General features: G+C 46.6%; 1 protein-coding gene across 1 annotated transcript; it reads left to right on the top strand.

Moving 5' to 3' along the window:
* The first annotated feature begins 1,295 nt into the window (after window positions 1-1,295).
* On the top strand, window positions 1,296-22,706 carry TRIM37 (tripartite motif containing 37). The gene is made up of 25 exons (XM_063173742.1): window positions 1,296-1,476; window positions 2,831-2,932; window positions 4,246-4,286; window positions 4,860-4,976; window positions 5,233-5,320; window positions 6,144-6,266; window positions 7,376-7,499; window positions 8,176-8,243; window positions 8,725-8,849; window positions 9,520-9,570; window positions 9,793-9,874; window positions 11,246-11,322; window positions 11,705-11,884; window positions 12,393-12,507; window positions 12,621-12,833; window positions 13,215-13,351; window positions 14,042-14,139; window positions 15,056-15,244; window positions 16,792-17,103; window positions 17,716-17,847; window positions 18,787-18,949; window positions 19,635-19,750; window positions 21,014-21,166; window positions 21,848-21,926; window positions 22,148-22,706. Exons 1-25 carry the CDS (start codon window positions 1,456-1,458, stop codon window positions 22,149-22,151), a joined length of 2,910 nt encoding a protein of 969 aa, XP_063029812.1. The 5' UTR covers window positions 1,296-1,455; the 3' UTR covers window positions 22,152-22,706.
* Window positions 22,707-23,130: the final 424 nt, after the last annotated feature.

Here is a 23,130-nt window from a genome sequence, read left to right as displayed (position 1 = left end):
CCCTGATCCCTGCCCTGATTCATTTCCCTTTAATGTCAGTTCCCTCGGGTTTTTACAGTCCAGGCAGGGTCAGAAGGGATTTCTGGGCACTGCCCAATCCAAGTCCCTGAACTGCAGCTCAGGGCAGAATCCTGAAAATTCCCAAGGATCCAGAATTTACAACCTTTTGACCACTCTAACAGTGAAAAACATAACATTTTTTTTTCTATGTCTAATATTTCTATATTATATATATTATACATTCTATATATTGTATACTTTTTAATATTTATATTGTTATATTTCAGCATAATTTGAGAGGGTAAGATACATGAAGTTTTATTAAGTTACTTTGGGCTTTTTTTGTGAAAAATTACATCTGTCAAAGGAGAGAAATTTAAATTGGTGCCATTAGGGAGGGAAAGGCTGATTTCTGAACCCATCCTTGAATTGCTTTAGGGTTGGATGGGAAGAGAAACAGGCTGGGTATTGCAGAGGAAAGAACAGGGATAAGTTGATTTTATGGTGTCTGCTGCCAAGTGTGCCCTTTTAGGAGTAACTAATCAGTTTCAAGCAATTATTCAGTTTCACAAACTGATTTAGTAGCTTTCAACCACATTGATCTTCTAATAGAGGACTCAAACCTTGCTGTGCCACTACCTATAGCAGGGTTAAATATTTCATTTAAAGCTGGCTGCAGCAACTGAAGACAGCTGTCAGTAGAGGCCAGAAACCCATCCCTGCTCCTGAAATCTCGCAGGTAAGGAAGAATAAAGAAAAATAATTAAGAAAAATAAAGAAAATTAAAGGAAAATACAGGAAGATGCAAACATGGGGCTCTCTCCCTGCCGATTCCCCTCAGGCGCCACCCGCGTCCCCCTTGGCATGCCTTTGGCAGCTGGGGTGTGCCTGGAGCTCCGAGTTCTGTGGTTTGAAAACCCTAACCCAAGGTCTAACCCTAAACCCTAAACCAAGGTCTAACCCTAAACCTAACCCAAGGTCTAACCCTAAACCCTAACCCAAGGTCTAACCCTAACCCTAACCCTAGGCAGGAAAGGCAGCTCTGATCTAGGGCTGGTTCCAAGGAAAAAGCCGTGGAAGCAGCGATATTGTGGCAGTTTAGTGTTGCCCTTGGGATGCCTTTCGCAGCTGCAGAGTGCCTGGAGCTCTGGGTTTTGTGTTTTCAAACCCCAGCCCTGGATCTAACCCGCACCCCGACCCTCGGCACCCACCGCGGCCCCGTTCCCTCTGGCTCCGCCACGCCCGTTCGGGGCGACCCCGCGCATGCGCAGCGCGGGCGGGGCGGGGCGGTCTCGCTGCCGCGGTCACGGCCCGGCCGGTGCGCGGGGCCGAGCCCGGTGCGCTGGCTCCGCTTCTCGCAGCGCCGCTCCCGGAGCTCCTGCTCCTCACCCGCGGGCACGGACAGGGAGCTCGGGGACAGCCGTCCCTGCTGCCGCCGCTGGCGGAGCCGCAGCCATGGACGAGCAGAGCGTGGAGGTGAGGGCGGGCGGGCGGGCGGCGCGCGCTCCCTCAGGGCTGTGAGGGGGCAGCGGCTGCGGCTTCTCCGCCCGCGGTGAGGGGGCAGCGGCTGCGGCACCCGCCCGCTTCACCGGAGCCGCTCGCAGCCTCCGCGTACCCTGTGTGAGGGAGGAAAAAACGCCGAGCGGTAGCGAACGGTGTCGGCCCGGGCGCTGGGAACAGCCTGCGGCGCTGCGGGGCTTGGCTCGGGTGGGCAGGCAGGTGGGGAGGGGGTCGGAAATGAGCTGGCGGAGCGCCGCGGGTGCCGGTTCCGGAGGGGATGGATCCGGGCAGGGATGGATGGATCCATGGAGGGATGTAGACCTGGCGCACACCGAGCCCGCCCCGGCACCGTGGAGGTGCAGAAGTGGCTGTGACCCGGCAGCTCCAGCACCTGCTGGGGGCTGTGTCACTGCCCGGCTGGGAGAGGATGTAAAAGACCGGCTGCGATTATCTCCTGTAACCGCGTATGGTGCGTTTCAATGGCTTGTAGCTGTTAAAGGAAGCGATAATGTGTGGGAGATGTATTGGTATCCCTAAATTGAAGATGTGTTGCTTTTGTGCTGATTCACAATCTGAGTTCTGTGGGGAAAAAAAAAAAAAAAAATTAGCCCACCAGAAGGACCTTATGAAGTTCCAGAGTTATAACCAGAAGTATTATAAGTCCTGTATGATACAGGAGTTGTATGTATATATAAAATGTATGTATATGTAAAACTTCCTTATCAGTTCAAAATTATCAATATGGAAAGCAAACATTGCTTTCAAAATTTGGGGAATGTTTTTATCACTTTCTCGTTTGGGGAATGTTTTTATTACCCAAAATTGATTAAATAGGGTGGGGGAGAGTGTAAGAAATAGTGGAGCTGATGCTAATGGTAGACCTTAAAAGAATATAAGTCTTATAAAAGTCAAAAAAATACCCAATTCAGTTCAACACCTCTTGTGTTACACATACATGCCCTTACCGTGATCTAGAAATGGTGAAATAGTTTAGTTCCAGTGCACTGTCTGCAGGTACAACACCATTTCTTCTGGCTGCTGCTCAATCCCGTGTGAACACACGCAGGAATATCTTGGCTACAGAAAGGCCTGCTCTGAAAGAGATAAGGCAAACAGGAAGTATTCCTTTGAAAAAGAGAATAATGTTATAAAACAGCTGCTGGTGCAGTGTGGGAGAGGCTGAGGGGGAGAGCTGTGCCGTGCAGGTTGTGTCTCCCTCAGAGAGGTGCTGTTTGGAGCAGCACAGAAACCTGGCGCTGTGCCTGGGGAACAAAGGCAGCCCTGGTGTGTGTGAAGCGTGTTTAACAATGGTGCTAATCCCCCTCTGCAGAGCATTGCCGAGGTGTTCCGATGTTTTATTTGTATGGAGAAGCTGCGGGATGCCCGCCTGTGCCCCCACTGCTCCAAGCTCTGCTGTTTCAGCTGTATCCGGGTGAGTTTGCTTGCTTTGGGCTGTTCTTTCAAAGGTTTGAACTGAAAACTGGCTGAGCTTATGAAAACATTCTTTTCCTGTAGTTCCAAGGATTCCTTTTTTGTTTTTTTGTTTTTTTTTTTTTTTCCTTCCCCTTTAGTTTCCCTTTCAAAACCTTTTATAACACCCCTGAGGAAGAAGTAGGCAGGCTGTGCATTGCCTTCAGTGCTGCTAATTATAGGCACCATCTGGAATAATTGCTTTAAGGAAGAGACACACAATGCTCCCTCCTTTAGCACCTCCTGAGAGTTGGTGATGCCTGTGTGGAAGAGAAAAGTTGGGACAGGAATCAGATGCTGACTTTGCATCCGGGAAGGTCACAGCATCACCTCGTGTACCCTGGAGGTGTTTTATAACGCTTGGCAGGCTGCTGTGGTGTGATCAGGTGGGGCTAAATCTTCCTCAGGGGAGTCTGAGGCAGCACCTGAATCCTCATTCCTTTATTTAGGCCCTGGTTCCCAGTGTATCACACTCCAGTTCCAAATCCAGATGCTGTTTTGTGTTGCTGTAGCAGCAGAAGGTTCAGCTGAGGTTTCCAGACCTCCAGTAGTATTTCCAGAAATTGGAACAGACATTCATCCTTCGCTCTGGAAGCTCTGACAGGAGCTGGAGGTGAAGGATTCGTGCTGCATATTAAGGATTTCAGTGACATATTGTTGCTGGGTGGTGAGAGATTATTCATGAGACTCTTTAAATGTAGTAGAGAGCTGACAAATATAAACCCATCAAGTGCTGAGCTTTTACACTTGTGAGTTGTAGTGGGCAGGTGAAGTTCTTTGCTCAGCTGTTTGTCCCTGGAGCTTTCTGGAAGAGAAGCATTCACAGGCTCCTTGTGGATTTGATCATTGAACTTCAGCTATTTAATTTGTCTATAAATAACTCAAGAGGAAGAAATAAATTACCTTGAAGGCTAATTAGACTCTGAGAAAGATGCTTGTGGTGTCTTTTTCTTTCCTTTATTGAAGCATCCTCTTTAGTCTAAGGCTCTGGGAATCTGCCAGGTGGGTGGTTCCTAATGGAATATTTGGTACCTCCAAATTCTCTGTGTAATTTTAACTGAAGCATCTCTGCCCTCTGAAGACAAAGTGGTTGCTTGTTACTAAGACACAAATAGCAGCTTCTTCTGTGACTAAGTGGTTGAACAGTTAAATTGAAAATCTGCTTAACAGGGAAAAGGTAATAAATTAAGTAACTCCTAATAATGATACAATGTATTTGCCTGCAGTTCTTTCATTCCAGCCTGTTTAAAAAGGTTTCTCCTTTTTCCATCACAGCGTTGGCTGACTGAACAAAGAGCTCAGTGCCCTCATTGTAGGTAAGGTATTTTTAATAGCAGCAATTGGGTGGATTGTCCTGTTATGATCAGTCTCTTTTTCAGTGCAGCTTGCACTAAATTTATAAGCTTTAAATTTTTTTCAGACCTGCCTGCTGTTTCTTTAAAAATTGGCCCTGGTATAATTCTTCTGCTAAAATGCATTCTGGTTTTGTGAGAAGCTGAGCAGGATCTTTGTTCTTCCCACATAACACTGCTGTGCACATAGCTGGTGTAACAGGAGTAACTACAGGGAATTCCTCTTTATATTCTTCTTTCAAAAGTCAGAGCCCAGGAGCTTCAGTTTTCGGGGTGAAAATGCCCATTTTTTATGCCTGTAATTTGTGTGGAAATGATGCAATTTCTGTGCATCATTGCAGGCTGCAGTCCCCACCTCTCCCAAATGATCAAATTGACTTAATTTATTTTTTTCTCATGGAATAACTAGTCCAGTTTCTGCTCTTTTTTTACCTGTGACTCTTCTGGTAATGTAGTAATGAACTGAGCTCACTTCAGTGCTGCTTCTTTGGCTCCTGGAGCCAAATTCCTGCTCTAAGTGTGCCCTCCTCCCTGCAGAGCCCCCCTGCAGCTCCGAGAGCTCGTCAACTGTCGCTGGGCAGAGGAGGTGACACAGCAGCTGGACACACTGCAGCTCTGCAGCCTCACCAAGCACGAGGAGAATGAGAAGGACAAGTAAATTGAGTGTTCTGTGCATCAAGTGTTTGGTGGTTTGGATTGTAGCAGCTAATTTTAGTAATTTACTCTCTGTATCTGTGAAGCGCTTCTGGAGAGAATACTGAAAGCAGAACCTTACAAAAGGTTTTTATTGACTACAGCTGTTCCTCCTGCAAAAGGTGTTGTGTAGCAGAACGAGTGAAAATGTTTAGCTGAGTTTATAGAAAATTCATGGCTGTTTTCTGTTGGTGATATGTGTGTTTTTTGGTTCAAGGTGTGAAAACCATCATGAGAAGCTCAGTGTTTTCTGCTGGACCTGCAAGAAGTGTATCTGCCACCAGTGTGCACTGTGGGGAGGAATGGTAAGGGGAGAGGGACATGGTGTGAGGGACTTCAAACTTTGTGTCTGATGTGGTTTTGAAGAACTGAAAGTGCTGTGAAACTGCTGCTGTGGCTGTTGGATTGCCATGCAAATACTGCAGGTTTAGGTGCATTTATTATTTAGTAACACTGCTTGTGAAACATGATACTTTCAGTTCATAGAGAAAGAAATTGAGTTTTTACCAAAACCAGGTCAGAATTACCTTCCTTGTTATAAACTTCATGATGTTTTGGACAAATTCTTTGTGGTGGGGAGATTTTGTGAGCAAAGGAAGAAGCTTTGCTCAGAAAACAAAGATAACACTTGTTGTTTAATTGTCCTGGCCTCCAGTCTCCAAAGTGTTAAATTCATCAGTGTTTATCCATCCAGCTGGGTATTCAAGGAGAAACAAATGTTGCTGTTTGGAATGTAAGTGGTTAACAGTGTGCTGCCTTTGTTTGGGAAGAGTGTTTTAACAATAATAATAATAATGATAAAAATAAACCTTCTACCAATATTTGATTTGGTAAAGGATTGCACAGTGAATGAAGCCGTTTATTTTTGGAGGACTCTTGAGATTCCAAATAACTCCTGACAGGAAGCTTTGATGGGAATGAGAGCCAAATTCATGATTTCTTACAAAGGGAAGTGAAAGACTGACTTCCTACATACAATCTGCTTTGGAACCTTTCCAGAATGAGTGATGCACTCGTAGGCTTTCTTCCCTTCTCTTTCAGGAATTTAATAGGAGTGGAATAAAGTGGAAAAGAGATGCTGTATTATTCACCACCTCCTCTTCCTCCCTTTTTTTTCTCTTTGAACAGCATGGGGGACATACTTTTAAACCACTGGCAGAGATCTACGAGCAGCATGTCACCAAAGTGAATGAAGAAGTGGCAAAGCTGAGGAGAAGACTCATGGAATTGATCAGTTTGGTGCAGGAAGTGGTAAGAAAGTTCTCCTGTAGTGGCAAAGGAAATTGTAAAGTGGGAAGTGGAAATAGTACCTGTTAGAAGGTGGTGAGATTATCCCACAGAGAGACCTTTTTGTTTTTTCATTTGACTCTTTTTATACAATATGGAAAGATCAAAATATTCTCATTTCTGGTTTAGAGTTAGGTTACAGAATTTTTCGTTTGGAGTGTGCTGTTTAAAAGCTGAAGTTGGATACTTCTTAGAAATATATATTTTTGTCAACACTTAATGTGTTCTGTCATGCTAAATGAGTACAAAAATACTTTATTCTAGCAGCTTATTTTCCTTTCTCTAGGATAATAAACTGTAAATGTATTTGAGCCTGCAGGATGAGCAGCTCACCAGTTGGAGATGTGTTTGTGCACATTCTTTTTCTTCCCTGTGGGGTAAAAATGTCAAAAATCTGAATATTCACACGTTCAGCTTGGGCAGTTTCAGTGGGGATTCCAGCAATTTGATGCAGTTTCTGGTAGCCCAGGAAGAATTACTTTTATGTTCTGTTATATTTATGATGAGCAGTCTTTGTGCATGTAAACCAGGAATTTTTGGAGCTAGTTTCTGTATGATTTTTGCTCATTTTTCAGGTGCCTATTTGCCACGTGCACTCATAGTTTTGCTCTTCTCCAGCTCAGATGTGACTTTATAAACACAACTGTGGGGATAAAATGCTGAGAGTTTGTGGCCTTACCCTGGCAGAGAGAAGGATGCTGGATTTATCTTGTTACCACAAAACTTTTCTGTTTTTATCATGTTGTTCTTGTAAGAATAACATGAATAAAAAGTATGAATAAAGAGTAAAACACTTTTCTGAGCTGGTTAAGTTGCAGAAGAGAAACTGGCAGCTGCATTTACAGATCTGATCCTAAAGAATCCCCACATGACGAATCCCTGTGTGATCAGACAACGTTGCCGAGTTTCCCAGTTACCCTTGGGGCTCTCTGAGGGATCCAGTGAAATCACTCATCAAAACCAGCGCTCCTCTTTCCCCTCTTAGGGGATTTAGGGACAGTTAAGCTTTTTTGGGGTCTGAGGGAGTGTGGCTGAGGGGAGGTGCAGCTGTGTGAAGGTTTCTGGCCCCGCAGGAGCGGAACGTGGAGGCCGTGCGCAGCGCCAAGGACGAGCGCGTGCGCGAGATCCGCAACGCCGTGGAGATGATGATCGCCCGCCTGGACACCCAGCTCAAGAACAAGCTCATCACCCTCATGGGTGGGTATGGCCTCTGTGAGGAGGAGGAGGAATGTATTGGCAATGTGTAAATCCACTGAGAAACTTTGTTTCCCTGGGAAGGTGACTCATTCCATGCTGTGGTGTTGAGTGAGTTCACTGCTGGCAGGAAATTTCCACCTGCAGCAAAGCCTTTGGTTAATGATGTAGTTACTGTGAAAAGTTCTAAATTCACCATAACATGATGATATTCTGTTTAAAACTCCTATATAATGACTTGGAAAACATTCCCATCTAGCTGGAAGTTATTTAGCACTTTTCAAGTAAAGTGCTTTTACTTCATCTGTTTAATTTGAAAATGTATCTTTGTAATAGATGCTCCTTTTAATGTAATTTTAATGTAAGAAGGGCTTATCCGGGTAAGAGTCAAACCTGCTTTTCTTTCTGTCCATAAAAGCACCCCAACAAACCTGCCATTTCTGGGACACAGAGCACTTAGTTACTGACTTAACCTTAAATGAGTTCTTCAGTACAGCTCTAATTAAAAATGTAGACCTGCTTTTCAGATGCTTTCTCAATCAACCTTGGTACATGTAGAAATCTTTTACCTTAGTATGTTCTGAGGCAGCTTCCAAGTGGAAACAATAAAAAATAAAATGCACTTAAGAAGTATTGAGTATGTGTTTTAGGGGTTTTTTAACATCTTTTCTTTAAACAGGTCAGAAGACATCACTTACTCAAGAAACTGAACTTCTGGAAACCCTGCTTCAAGAAGTAGAACATCAGGTAATTATGAAAGGAGATTAAATGTTGTGTAGATAGGGCAGCTGAGGAGGGATCTTTCTTACTTTTTTATTTTAAAAATATTAATTGATGGATATTTCTGGAGGATATATTTTCATTGATGTGGCCTTAGGTTGCACAATTTCTTCTTAAAAGAAAGTGTGTCTTCTAGAGATACTCAAAGGTGTTTTGTTGCTTGAAAAATTACTACAGGGATTAATGGCAACATCATGCAAAATTACCCAGTTCTATGTAAGTTAGTTTAATCTAAGGGAAATACACAATGGCTGTTGTAACTTCCATTGTGGAATTCCAGAAAATAAAATAACCCAAAACCTCCAAGCTGCATTTTGTTGTTGTGTCATGGGTAAACTTTCTGAAGCTGTGACAAACATGTAATTCAGTTGTTTAAAACCAAAAGTGGATAAAACATCTGATTTTGACTGAGCTAAGGATTTTTTCCCTTCTTTTTCCCCCCTCCCAGCTGCGGTCCTGCAGCAAGAGTGAGCTGATATCCAAAAGCTCAGAGATCCTGATGATGTTCCAGCAGGTCCATCGGAAGCCCATGGCCTCCTTTGTCACCACTCCTGTCCCCCCAGACTTCACAAGGTCAGTGTTGCACTTCTGTTCTGTTTGTTCAGTGTTTAAAAACATATTTAAAGTACCTGAGAGGAGAGTTTCCTCTTAACTTACTCCTTGTAGTATGTGCTGCAAGTAGGCTTTTCTGTTCCAGCAGGGCTTATTTTGTGTCTGTGGTCCCTGCTGGGGACTCAGGACAGTGGGTTCCAGCTCATCTTTTTTTTTTTTCTCTTTTACACATGGTTTACTGATTTGTCCTTTTTTCTCTTATTATTGGGTCATTCAGTATATAATTGCCAGGCTCTCATGAGATGCCTCTGCAGGTCACCTTAATTGAGAATATACAGCCAAAATCACTTCATAGCACAATTCTTCATCAGGAGAGTGCTGCTGGTGCTGGGTTCTGAGGGAGCCTGTGCTGAAAAAATGGAAAGTCAGAGAAGTGTCAGGAATTCCTCAGCAAAAATTGGTTTGGCTGTGTCATGGTTTAAATCTGAATGTTTATTTTCCAATGGCACCAAGGAATCTCCTCCTGAGGAGGTGTTTAAATGGAATTATCCTGCAATAACCCAGTGTAGTCTTGATGAATTTCAGTGGCTGTGGGGTGACCTGAGACATCTAAAGTTCTACAGATTGTAAAAGTTGGGATTTTTAATGCCTTGTTATTCAAGTGTAATACATTTATTCTTTCACCACACAGTGAATTGGTTCCAGCCTATGACTCAACAACATTTGTCTTGGAAAACTTCAGGTAAGAAAATCTTTAATTACTGTGAATATTGGCACCATCCTTCTGTTCCTTCTGCACACGAGAAGTGTTATTTAAAACACAGAACAACCTCTACAGAAAACAGTGAGATGTAGACTAAACTATGGGAATTCCATAAAAATCTCTTGTTTACCAGGTGAATAATCAATTCTCTGGGAGGGTTTTGCTTTGTCCCAGTCCCAAATGTTTTCCTCCTGTCTCCAGCACCCTGCGGCAGCGAGCGGATCCTGTGTACAGCCCTCCCCTGCAGGTGTCAGGACTGTGCTGGAGATTAAAGGTTTACCCGGTGAGTTTTGTCTTCAGCTGGAACTGTTTTCCCATCCCAGCTCATTCCCAGCTCTCCAGTAAGGAATCATGTTTATCTCATGCTGTACATGAAAAGCTGTAGGAAAAGTAAAGAATATTATAATGAGTTGATCACCAACCTTTGGAGAATTCCCTCTCTGCCTCCAGATCTCCACTGAGAACATGCTCAGTGGAGTTTGGTTAATTTAGAAGCAATTAAAGATGGATCCTACTGATATTGCAGAGGAATTTTGATGGATATTTTGATGTCTCAGGGATTTCTGCAAATGTCCCTTACAGAACTGAGGTATAGAGTAACTTACCCTGTTTGAGTGATACTTCCTGGGGAGGTGGGAGGAGGACCAAGCATTTGTTCTTGGCTCTGTATCCAGCTCTCAAACTGGACATTAAAAAGTGTATTTTGCTATGTCCCTTCAGTGGGCTGAATATTCCAGTTTCTGAAGCTTTGTCCATGTTGGAATGTTGACCCCCAAGCTGGGATCTTCCCACATTCCCTGCTTTGCTCAGTGCTGCTCCTGCAGCTGTGTGGAGAAGGAGTTTGGTGGTGGAGCAGCAGCTCTGTCTTTGTGATTTTTGTGACATCCTTGAAAAATTGGCTCTGTAAGTTAAGCCCATGGATGCCCAGAATTGAATTATTGCAGTGCAGAGGTGGAACTGTGTGGAAGTTTCCACAGTATTGTAAATTCAGGATTAGCTACCTGAGCTGTGCTGTCAGAAGGCATTAAAATTTATTTTTTCAATGGTAAGTTGAAATGTTTCTTCAAGCTGGAGGATTCAAGTTGAGCCATTCTTCATCCTTGATTCAGGTGAGTGTGATGGAGGTTTTGCTGTATTTTTTTCTTGACTTCTGGTGACTCTAATATTGTTTCTCAGTTAACTGCCCTAACTTTTCATGTTGCATGGGATTTTTTTCTGAACAATTTGCTATTTTCTCAAAAATTAGGTAGCTTTGAAATGTGACTCTATGTAAAATATTTACATTTACATTACAGAACTAATGTTTAACCTAAAATAATATTTTTCTGATACATTGTTTGTCTATTCAGACTTCCACTTCATCAAATACCTGAAGTGTTAATAGAGTAATTAAAGGTTTGTCTTGAGATTTATATCTGAGATACCAATACTAGACTGCGAATGTGCTTCTTGTTGATTTGTGTTACAGTAGGAGGTCACTGAAGACTAAAAATCACAACTGTAACACCCAAAGTAGATTCCTGCTACAAATCCAGTGCTGATTGAAGCTGTTTTCTAAACTTCTCTAAGTTTGCTGTATCAAATTGTTTTGTCTTGGTATTTTTTTCTAGTTTTTCCTTTCTGTTTTTAATCAATGTCTCGATTTTATTTCAAGGATGGCAATGGAGTAGTTCGGGGCTACTACCTGTCAGTGTTCCTGGAGCTGTCTGCTGGATTGCCAGAGACATCCAAGTAAGCAAAGCTGCACTAGGAACAGATGTTGGGGTTTTTCTGTCAGAGACTGCAAAGCCCTTTGAAAAAGAATGGTGAGAGTTCTGTTGTCTGTTGGGCTTTGACTGGGCACAGAGAATATTTTAAAGTTGTTACTCAGTGGCTTTCTTGAGATAAAAAAGAAGCTGGTGAAACAACTGATAAGAGTATCTGTGTAGTAGTTCAGCCCTGGAGTTCACTCTACTCCATATTCCTGCTCTCTTTTATTTTTCACTGTTTATTTAAATGTTCAGTCAAATTTTAGGCCTGACACTCATTCAGCTGGGCAAGAAAGCGCAGCTCTTAAACCACTCAGCAACTCTGACATCTTTTGATCCCAATCCCTGTTCCTTTGCCCTGCCAGGTATGAATACCGTGTAGAAATGGTTCACCAGTCCACCAACGACCCCACCAAAAACATCATCCGGGAATTCGCCTCTGATTTCGAGGTTGGGGAGTGCTGGGGCTACAATCGCTTCTTCCGCCTGGACCTGCTGGCCAACGAGGGCTACCTGAACCGCCAGAACGACACCGTCATCCTCAGGTGGGGCTGCTGCTCTCCTCCCCAAGGGGGGCTCCACAAACCTGCTGCTGAAATAGGGAATTATTTACCTGTTTGAATTGAAAATATTGCTGGCGTGTTTTGTTCCAAGTGGATTTCACCCTCGGCGGGTTGAAAGAGGGAAATGTGCCCAAGGGAGTTGGGGAGTGTTTTGAGCGTAGTTTCCTTTGAGGAGTGGCTGCTCCTCATTTATAAGGGTTAGAGATCTGTAGCTACCAGACTTAAAGGAAAAAGGTGCTTTCTCTCCATCTTTAGGAACAGTTTTAGTCAGCATTGGAGAACTTTGGGTATAAAAGTCTGTGAGTCCCTGCTACAGAACTCACTGTGGCTGGTCAGGGTGTCAGGACACCGAGTCCACAAGGACCTGTTTGTTAAGCTTATTTCACCACTAGATTTTAAGTTTTAAGGTTGTTCTGCAGGAGACATTTGAAAGCAAACCTCAAACCAAACAAACTCCCTCAAAAACCCCATTTCAAACATTCCTTTGAAGGTTCCAAGTGCGCTCACCAACCTTCTTCCAGAAGTGCCGCGACCAGCACTGGTACATTGCTCAGCTGGAAGCAGCTCAGACAAGTTACATCCAGCAAATAAATAACCTGAAAGAGGTAAGTGGGGTGTTTGTGAGTGTAAAATCACCTCTTGGAGTGTCTCTGCAAGTCAACAAAGCTGCTTGATTTGCTGCTGCTGCTCCACGGTTGTTGTTTTTGTGCCCTTGTAGAGGCTCGCGATTGAGCTGTCCCGGACTCAGAAATCCCGAGGGGTTTCCCCTCCAGACACTCACCTCAGTCCCCAGAATGATGAGGGCTCAGAGACAAGAGCAAAGAAACCTGGCCAAAGCATTGAAGCACTGCTTGAGAATTTCACTGCTCCAGGATTGGCACGGGAGAACAAGGAGGAGGAGGAAGAGAAGACTCAGCAGGAAGACTTTAATGTAGGAATTCTCTTTTTCCCACCTCTGTTTATGTGCAGCTTTCTTTGCTAAGGCAGCAATAGAAACAGGGGAACTTGTGAATTGTAAATGAGGTTTATTATCCTTGCTATGGAAATAGGAGATGACACACTTGAGAGCTGTGAGGGAGAGGTGAGTCCAGAGACATGTTCCAGAACTGAGCTAAAAGATCCCACCACAAAAAGTCTCCAAGTTGCAGCTGAAAAATCTGATTTGTGTTTGTTCTTTAATGTGCTTTGAGAGCCTCCTCACTGCTGTGTGATGGTGACACTGGGGACAGAGAGTGTCTGTTCACAGCTTTTGGGGATGCATCAAGGTGCTGCTCAATGTTTCTAGATCAAAACCCTTCTGTTTTTCCTGCAGCACGAGCTCTCAGATGGTGACCTGGATATAGACCTTGCTGGAGAAGATGAGGTGAACCACCTTGATGGCAGCAGCTCTTCAGCAAGTTCAACAGCAACCAGTAACACTGAGGAAAATGACATTGATGAAGAAACTATGTAAGTAACTAAAAATGTCTTTCAGCTCATCCTGTGCCCAGGGTAATCATCCTAATTCCAGTGGAAACTGAGTAATTTGCTTGGGTGTGTGGGATCCCAGTGTGATTTGAGAGGTGGTTCCTATACTGGGAACAACACAAACTCACAGAGTTAGTGCTAAACATTGAATTTTTGGTCAGCTAATTAGTGTCTTTCTGATCTCTTTATTTACGTTGGTGCTGCACTCTGTCTTTGACAAGTGATAATCTGTGAAGGTTCTTTCCCAAACACCATTCAGGAATCTGTCAGTGCTGTAACAGAGTAGAGGTCTGGCTCTGAGAAGTGTTGCAGTAGTAGGAGAGTGACAATGAGGCCAGGTACTTAAATTAGGAAATTCAAGACTGAGCAGAGCTGATGTCAGATCCTGGAATCTTAATTAAAACATGACAATCTGCTGCTGCACTTCCAAACACTGGAGTTTGCAGCATCACATTTTGCAGTCTAGGTACATACAGCACTTTTGGCCTCTTGGGTAATGAGACAGTCATTTAATTACTACACTTCCTTTGTCTGTTTGGCTAGCTTGGAATGCAGGGAATGCAATTTACAGCACTTTATGTTGTGTTTTGAGGTTTGTGCCACAGCATTTAACAAGAGCTGAGGAAAGCTAACAGTTGTTTTCTCCTTTTCCCACCCTGACCACCCCTGCAGGTCTGGAGAGAATGATGTGGAGTACAGCAGTACCATGGAGCTGGAGGATGGAGATCTCATGGAGGATGCGGCAGCTGCTGCCACTCCTGGAGCATCAGGTATGAAAAATGACTCCAGAATTCCCATCAAAGTGAAGCACTGCTGGATTCCTTCCCCTGCTCCTCCTGCAAGCAAAGCCAAGCTGTGTGTTCTGCAGGCAGTTCTATTTTGGGAACTGCTGCATCATGTGGTTTGTACTGATTATTGCAGTGTAGCAGAAGCACTTCATTGGTTCAATAAAAAAAAAAAAGGCAGGGGGGGAGGAAATCTGAATGTGCTGGTTTAAAAATGATGTCAAAGTTTGGAGGGCAGCTTTGAAATTCCTTGTGTTCCAATCAATAGGAGACTGACAAGGAATTTTTACTGATGTCAGGGTGACCTCTGAGTGGGTGACACATTCACTTGGGGTTTAGTGCCCTGCAAAACCCAAAGAATGTGGAGGGAATGAAGTAAAGAATACTCACAATACATTTTAAATGCAACATGGTAAGGTGTTCTGGGATTTTCTGCAGCCTGGAGATGATCACAGCCCAAATTAGCCACAAGATTCTGAAAGAAATGAGTATCCATATGGGATATAGAGAGATACTGTGGAATCTGAGTGTATTTATTTAGGACAAAGGTACCAGAAGTGCTGTTTGTGCTGCTGTGAAAGTCTCTTGGTGCTTGAAGGACATGTTTGTCTCCTTACTCCTTTAGAGTAGCTCTAATCTTTGTATTTATTTATTAACAAATCTGTTCATTAAGAGATTTTAATAAGAGCAATGAAGTGAAGCATTTCCCTTTTCCAGCTGTTTTAATCAGCAGCACATCCAATTGCTTTCAGCATCCAGAAATCCACAAAACACCCACATCTCCTTAATTTCACGGGGTCAACGAACTCCTTATCTACCTGTGTGACTCTTTTTTGTTTTCCCCAGGTAATAAATGACCCCTGTGTCCCTCAGCTGCCCCCTTTGTGTCTCCCCTGCTCAGGTACCAGCCACAGCTTCGGCAGAGCCTCGCGGCGCGGCGCCAGCGCCCTGGGCTCCACTGCCAGCAGCAGCCTGCTGGACATAGACCCCCTCATCCTCATCCACCTCCTGGACCTCAAGGACAGAAATGGCATGGAAAACCTCTGGGGCCTCCAGCCACGTCCTCCTGCCTCCCTTCTGCAGAACAGAGGTAACCACAGCCTCGTGTGTGATGTTAACTCATCCTCCTGCGTCTCCAGGTGGAATTAAAAAGCCACTTTTCTGGAAGGGTTGGCACTGGAGGACAGCACAGACACAATTCTGTGCTAAGGCAGCAGCTCAGCCTCTCCCTGCACACTGGGAGTACTTGGAGCACGGTGCAAACCAAAAAAATAAATTCTGGAATTTAGAGGCCATTAGAGCTAGAAAAATGTGAGTGGTTGTAAGGGCTGGAAAAGGGAAAAAAAGGATCAAAATGTCAGGAGCCAAAAATAGTGATGGTATTTAAATAATTGAGGAGTATTTGTGGTTCAGTTGGGACCCTTGACCCGAAAATAGCAATTAACTCCATGTGCAGCAGCAGAGCTGGCAGCCCTGGCTCTTCCTGGAGGTTGCTTGTTCCTCTGGTAGTGAGGAATTCAATTTATTATTGAGGTTTGATTGAATTTTGTCATGATTGACACTTATTTAACTGCTGGCCCAGAACCATTTGGTGACTTTCTAGAACAGAAAGAGAAATAAATGTCCCTTTGCTACAAGTGATGCTGGGGTTTGCTGCCACAATGCCATTGGTGGCACTGAATTTAAAAGCTGGCTCAAACTCTTTGTTCCTTTGTCATTAGCTTTTTAAATGGGGTTACATAAACAGCCATGAATTTTCACTGAATGTAATCCATATTTCCAAAAATGGAAGTCCCTTCTAGAAGAAGTAAAAAAAAAAAAAAAAAAGGGAACAGCACATGAACTGAGAGTCCCAGTTCTGTTTTGCTTTTGGAAAAGGAGCTTTTTCCCTGGACAAAAGGAGCTGAGGAGAGGGCAGTGCTCTTTGTGCTGTGCCTCTGAGGCAGGTGAAGCTCTCTGTGTGAATCTTTAGCTACTGAACACAGCCAAAATCACCTGTTCTGGAGCTTCCCTTGGGCTTTGGCTGTTCCCAGTCAGGTTGAACCTGGTCAGTAAAGACAAAGCTGCTGTTCCATTTGGAGTTTGCCAGAGCTCACCTCCTGAGGTGAAGGTTTCTGAGAGCCACTTGACTTCGCAGTTTGGAACAGCTGAATTTGCAGAGAAACACAGAATTTATAACACTTCAGATAGACCCAGGTTGATTTAATTCCATCTGAACAACACAGAGGATTATTCAGGTACTGACTGCTCAGCCTGCTCTGCTGTGGGGTACTTAAGGGAATTCCTTCCCCAACTGCAACTTCTTTGAGTTCTGTGTTATGAGATACTGGTGCTCTGAGAATCTCCTACACAAAGTCAACAAGTTTTATAAAAACAAATTTGATATGAGCTGGCAAGGTGGGAGCTCAGGTGTCACCAGGATTCCTGCAGCAGCACTGGGAGCCTGGCTTGTCCCAGTGAGCAGGGCTGGGGACCTTCCTCCATGCCTGGGGACAACACCCTGCTGTGCCAGCAGCCTCAGTGAGGCACAATGTGTGTCCCTCACTTACAGCAGGACACGAGGTACAACTCTTGTGTGTCCATGTTGATCTGAGGATGCTTTTGCTGACCTGCTGTGCTCTCTGTTCCCCTGGGAAGCCTCCTCCTACTCGCTGAAGGAGCGGGAGCAGCGCAGGCACCAGGCCATGTGGAGGGTGCCCCCAGACCTGAAGATGCTGAAAAGACTCAAAACGCAGATGGCAGAAGTTCGGAGCAAGATGTCTGATGTGAAGAACCAGCTGTCTGAAGTGAGGAGCAGCAATGCTGCCTCAGGGGAGGGGCAGCCCAGCTTCTTCTCCATCGAGCAGGGGGCCCTGGCTGCCTGTGGCACTGACAGCTGCAGCAAGCTGCAGGAGATTGGCATGGAGCTGCTGACCAAGTCCTCAGTCACCAGCTGTTACATAAGGAACTGTAAGTGTGTGGGCAAGGGGGATTCAATCACCCTCACAGGTGGTTCAGGTCCCCAGGCAGTTCCAGTTGAACCTGAGTATGAGGAATATCAGGAATGTAAACCTGCCCTGGCCTTGCAAACACCAGACTGGACCCCACAGGCACTGCCAGACCTGATGCAGTGACAGAGTTCTGAGGTTTAACCCAGTGTCACACTGCCAGACCTGAGCCAGTGACAGTGTCCTGAGGTTTAACCCAGTGTCACACTGCCAGACATGATGCAGTGACAGTGTCCTGAAGTTTAACCCAGTGTCAGGCTGGTCTGAGCTGCTCACTCCCTTGGCTGCTCTCTACCAGGCCCATCTGGGAACTTGAGACAGCAAATGACAGCCTTGCTGAAATCTAAAATGCAAGGATTTGGGTTTGTCTATCATTTATATTCTCATGCTGGCTAAAGGAGTGTGGGTGGAGCTTTCTGAAGGATGTTCCAGTGGAGGGAAGTGAACATGAGCTGTGCAGCCCAGGCCTCTGACAGGAAGGATTTTGTGCAGGACTGAGGGTTAATAAACAATGAGACCAGGGTACAGCAGTGCTTTCACTGAACATTGGTCACATTTTTACACTTTTTTGCAGCTGCCAGCAAGAAAAGTTCCTCAGCCAAGCCCCTTCGCTCGGGAGCTGCTGGGAGCCTGTCCCTGAGGAGAGCCATGGACAGCGGGGACGGGAACCTGCGCCTCAAGGGGGACAGCAGCCACCCTGCTGAGGGTACTGAGGGGACACTGGGGGGACACAGCCACCCTGCTGAGGGTACTGAGGGGACACTGAGGGGGCACAGCCACCCTGCTGAGGGTACTGAGGGGACACTGGGGGGACACAGCCACCCTGCTGAGGGTACTGAGGGGACACTGAGGGGGCACAGCCACCCTGCTGAGGGTACTGAGGGGACACTGAGGGGACACAGCCACCCTGCTGAGGGTACTGAGGGGACACTGGGGGGACACAGCCACCCTGCTGAGGGTACTGAGGGGACACTGAGGGGGCACAGCCACCCTGCTGAGGGTACTGAGGGGACACTGAGGGGACACAGCCACCCTACTGAGGGGACACTGGGGGGACACAGCCACCCTGCTGAGGGTACTGAGGGGACACTGAGGGGACACAGCCACCCTACTGAGGGGACACTGGGGGGACACAGCCACCCTAGTGAGGGTACCTGGGCACTGCCACCTGAGGGGTGGAACTGCCATCTCTTCTACAAAAGCTTCTCAATGAATATTTTATTTAGAAACTGGAGTTTCCCTTAAATTTGCATGGGTGCTTTTTCCCACCCAATGAGTTCCTGTAGCTGAGCTGGGGAGCAGCACCTCACATTCACTGAGCAGAGCATAAATCTGTGTGTTGTGTTCTGGCCTCTCAGGAGTGAAGCTGACAGTGCAAATCCAGGATTCACCAGCACTGAGCCAGGTTTAAATTGTGATTTAAAATTAAATTGTGATTTGGCTTAGAGGGAGCTCCAGGAAGCTCCAGTAAGGATTTGATGGTGGAGCTGCCCCTGGGTTGCACAGTGCCCTTCCCTCAGCGCTTCAGTGCAGGCACAGGGGAGCCCCAGACACAGAAATTGGTGCTTCGCTCCTCTGCAGCGCTCAGAGGAGGAGCAGGGGAGGGTCCCAGGGGTCTCACTGTGCTCTCCCTCCCTGCCCACAGGCCTGGGCAGCTCCAAGCTGGGCGCTCGGCCCCACGGCCGCGCCCCCGAGGCGCCGCCCAAGCAGGAGGAGCCGCCCTGCGAGGGCTCGGACTCGGAGCTGGGAGCTGCTGCCCTCGGGGGCCTGCCTGCTGGAGACAAGAGCAGGAAAGGTGCTGCTCTGGGGTAAGGGCTTCTGCAGTTTTTTTTCCTCTTATCTCCTCCCCCACCTTCCCTTGATCTGCAAAAACCCCACAATCTCCTAAAACCAGGTGCTTGTAGCATGAAAGAGAAATTACTTTGAAGTTTACTTGGTTGCTGCTGTTCCCTCTGGACAGCAATTTTTGGGTTTATAACTAGGTTACAAGCTGTCTTTTTTCTTTTTTTTTTTCATTTTTCTCTTATTTTGATCAGCTCTGGCTGCAGTCTGACACTTGGAATTGAAAGGCAGCCCAGGTCTGCTTTCCCACTGTTCCATGCAAAATACCCTCTAAGTGACATTTAATCACTTTTGATTTCCTCATTTGAGATAAAGTTTTTCACTCTAACTCAATTTTTCAACCATTTCATGATAATAATTCTCTATTGGCCACCTAAGCAAAGGGCAATGGAGTTTTCTGGTTATTTTTTCTAAATAGAAAAAATAGAGTAGAGTAGAGTCACTTTTTTTAAAAAATATTCAAACTTTTCAAGTTTTTTTGATTGATTTAGAAATACTAAAATGTATAAAAAAAACCTGGAAGTCTAAGTGAGTGTGCAGAAGACTTAAGGAGTAAAACTCAATGTGGCACTAAAAGCTTTGTTTCCACAGCTGAGCTCAGGCTGAATTTCTAACCTGGGGTTTTGTATTTCTCCTCAATTCCTTCCCAAGCTCCAGCTCCAAGGGGTGTCGGGCAGAGGGAGCCCAGCCTGGGGGCCTGGAGAGCAGCTCAGAGCCCGGGGAGCTGCAGGGGCTGAGCTCTGAGGGAGCAGCAGCTGAGGAAGGAGGTAAATTGGGGAAATTGGGCTTTGAGGGAGGAGGGAACCCCCCAAAGCTGCTGCCTTGGCTCTGAGCTCTGCTGGGAGCTGCAGAATAAATCTGAGTGGGCTCAGAGCATCCCTGTGTGCCTGCTGAATGGGCTCTCTGGACAAGCAGCTGCTTTGGTACCTTGAGACAGCTGCAGGGCTTTGCTGTGCAGTGCAGTGGCCTTGAGAAGTTGTTCATTTCTCATTTAAGCAGAATCCTCTGCCCTTGGCTGGTGACTGTGCTGCCTTCAGGGCCAGCCCCTGTGGAACTTTCTCCACAGCCACACGAGAGCCTCTCCAGCTCCTCAGTCCTGCTGGGTGTTGTGGTGCATAATCCAGTTTCCTTAGAGACTTGAAGGAAAGTTTCCCCCTCCCTTCCTGCATCCTTTCCATGCTGGAAAAAAATAACTCTGCATTTTTTTCCTTTCTGAAAGTCCACACAGAGTTTTTCTTATCTTGCTAAAACTCTCCTGCCTTCCACCCCTGCACTAATTTGAATTTCAATGACTGGATTGTAGCACAAAGCCTATATTAAGGTGCCAGCATCCATCTCGAGCTGCAGTGTGCAATATTGTGTGGGAGTTGGCATTTACAGAAGGTCTCTCAGTGACAAAACTGAATTTCTGCTCTTAGTCACTGCAGCATGATCGTGATGTGCTCCTGCAGTTCTGCTCTCAGAGCAGGGAGCCCAATAGGAAAACGCTTTAGAAACTGAAATACTTCATTGTTAAAAACCCCAGGAAGCAAATATTACAAATTTTCTTCCTTCAGAGGAAAAACTGCAGTAGAATTGGCCCCTCACTTTGCTTTTCTTAGCAATGAGTATCAGGCTGTGAGAAGCAGAGCCTGTGCTGTCCATGGGGAGCTCTGGCTGCCCCGTGACCCCCCAGGCCATCACCTGGAGCCCCCAGGGCTCTGCTGCTGCTTTGGGAGGGAAATTTGTTGTGTGAGACTCAAACTCAAAATATTGCTGCTTGAAGGCTCTGCAGGCTCACCTGCCCCACAGGCTGTGCTGCCTTTTGGCTCCCAGAAAAGCAACTTGGATTTTCTGTGCCAGCTGCAGAGTGGAGTGAGCAGCTCAGCTGGTGACACAGGACAAACCCAGCTGTGCCCCATCAGACCCTGGGTGTTTGGGACCTGCTCCTTCCCTCTGCTCTGGCCCCCAGGAGCTGGCAGGATGGGACATGGCACAGAGTCAGCAGTGCAGACCCTGTGCCATCACTGTGCCCTGGGTGTCTCTTGCAGCTGGGCTGTGTCAGAAGCACGTCCTGCACCTCCTGCCAGGCATGAGCAGTGACAGTGACATCGAGTGTGACACGGAGAACGAGGAGCAGGAAGATGCCACCTCCCCCTCAGAGGTGTTCAACCAGGCCTTCTCTGCCCAGCCCTCCAGTGAAGGTAGAGCTGCCAGAGCCCCTCTTCCCAAACCCTTCCAAACCTTTCCAAACCTTTCCAAACCTTTCCAAACCCTCCCAAACCCTCCCAAACCCTCCCAAACCCTCCCAAACCTTTCCAAACCTTTCCAAACCCTCCCAAACCTTCCCAAACCTTTCCAAACCCTCCCAAACCCTCCCAAACCTTCCCAGTACTCCCAGAGCTCCTTGGATGCAGATCCCTGGGAGGGGAGGCTGTGGAGGTGTTAGAGCTCCAAGTGCCAGTAAGATTTGGAACTCTCCTCTTGGGATCCCAATTAAAACAGCTCAAAACAGGAGAGGGAAACTCGTGCTAGCCTTGAGAAGTCAGTTGAGGTGAATCTCCTGGGAAGGGCTGGAAAACCCAGAGCTCCAGTTCCCAACTGGAACTCCCTGTGAGCCAGGACTGGCACTGTAAGCAGGCAAATTCCAGGGAGGTAAGCACTGCCTGAGACATGGATTTGCATCTGAATTGGCAGGGATGTGCTTCCAGCAGCTCACTGGAGCTCCAGAGACTCCTCTGGTTGAGCTTTCACCCAATAGATCAAAGATGTGGGGCCAGGGGGTGAGGCTTTGGCCTGAGGGAAGGGAGGGGAGGGAGCATTCCCTGGCTCTGCAGGGTCCCTGGGAGCTCACTGGGCTTCACTGGTGCTGTGTTCACCCTCAGGACACTCCTCGGTGGTGGCAGATGGGGACCAGGCCAGTTCTGAGGATCTCAGCTTTGTCCCTGCAGATGACAGCACCAGGTAACTGGGAGGGTTCTCCTGGGGCTGCTCAGGGATCCTGAGCTCCCTCTGCCTCTGAGGCAGCCTGGAAGGGAGGGAGGGAGGGAAGGCTGAGCTCTGAATGCTCCCAAAACTGACTGGGTTGGAACAGCTGGCATAAAATTTTAACTCTTAGATTGTGTTTGTTTGAGGCCTTCTCCAGCAGGAGAGTTCTCAGTGCACACTGCCTTTGTTTGGAGCAGGTAGAGTGTGGGCTCGGGGCCTGAAGATCCATGGCTGCCTCCCTGGAGAGGTGTGTGAGTCCCTGGAGCTGTGCCCAGGCTGTGCCCTCTCCACTCTGGGCTTCTTGTGCCATTGTCTCACCCTGCCCTGGGCACGAGGACCTTTGCAGGGGTGGCCCTGCTGCTCCACCAGCCCCAGCTGCCCTGAGGAGTCGTGGGGAAGGTGCTGAGCCCCAGCCTGGGATGAGAGTCCTGCTGTGCCACTGGAACGAGCAGAGTGTGGCTGTCCTTTGGAATGCTGGGGGAAATCAGCCAGCACTCCATTGTTTCCCCAGTTGGTGACGTGGACCAACCACACCCATTGCCAAACTCTTTGTTGTTGCATTTTGAGCTGCTGAAGTCCTTGTGAAGCTCCTGTGGGAGCTGATGCCTGGTTAGTGACAAAGCATGAGCCCTGTCAGTACCTGCTGGTGTTGTCCTGGTGTGGCTGCCTGTGCCCTGTGTCCGTGTGAATGTGCTCTACAACTCCTGGTTTAAAACTGTTTGCACTTTGTTAATAAAATGAATGTTGAAATCTGAATTTCAGGTGTTTTGTGTGTGGATAAGTAAAATGGTGGAGCCTGTCAGGGTCAGCTCCACTCACTGCAGCACCTGGCTGTGTGTGGAGGGGCTTTTTCCTGTCACTTTTTTCTTTAATTATTCAGTGAAAAGCACTTAAACCCCTGTGGGCTTCTATTTGTAGAAGCCAGACCAAATGCTGATTCAAACAGAAATTGAGAAGGATGCAGAGTTTTCCCCAAAGTTGCTTTGGTTCTTCAGAAGGAGCAGATGCTGGGCCAGGCCAGGCCACACCTGGAGGTGCCTTGGGGGTGTTTGGGGCTGTGGTGGTGACACAGCTCAGTCCCTGGAGCTCTGGGGCACAGGGGCTGCTCTGGGCTGGTGCTTTGCTCACCTTCTATGGGCAGCTTATTCAGAGCTGGTTGGGGAAGGGGCTTGGAGAGGGA

The sequence above is a fragment of the Melospiza melodia genome, chromosome 21, assembly GCF_035770615.1.
Source record: "Melospiza melodia melodia isolate bMelMel2 chromosome 21, bMelMel2.pri, whole genome shotgun sequence".
NCBI lineage: Eukaryota > Metazoa > Chordata > Aves > Passeriformes > Passerellidae > Melospiza > Melospiza melodia.
The sequence above is the reverse complement of the archived record's forward strand: the minus strand, read 5'-3'. Positions and strand labels throughout refer to the sequence as shown.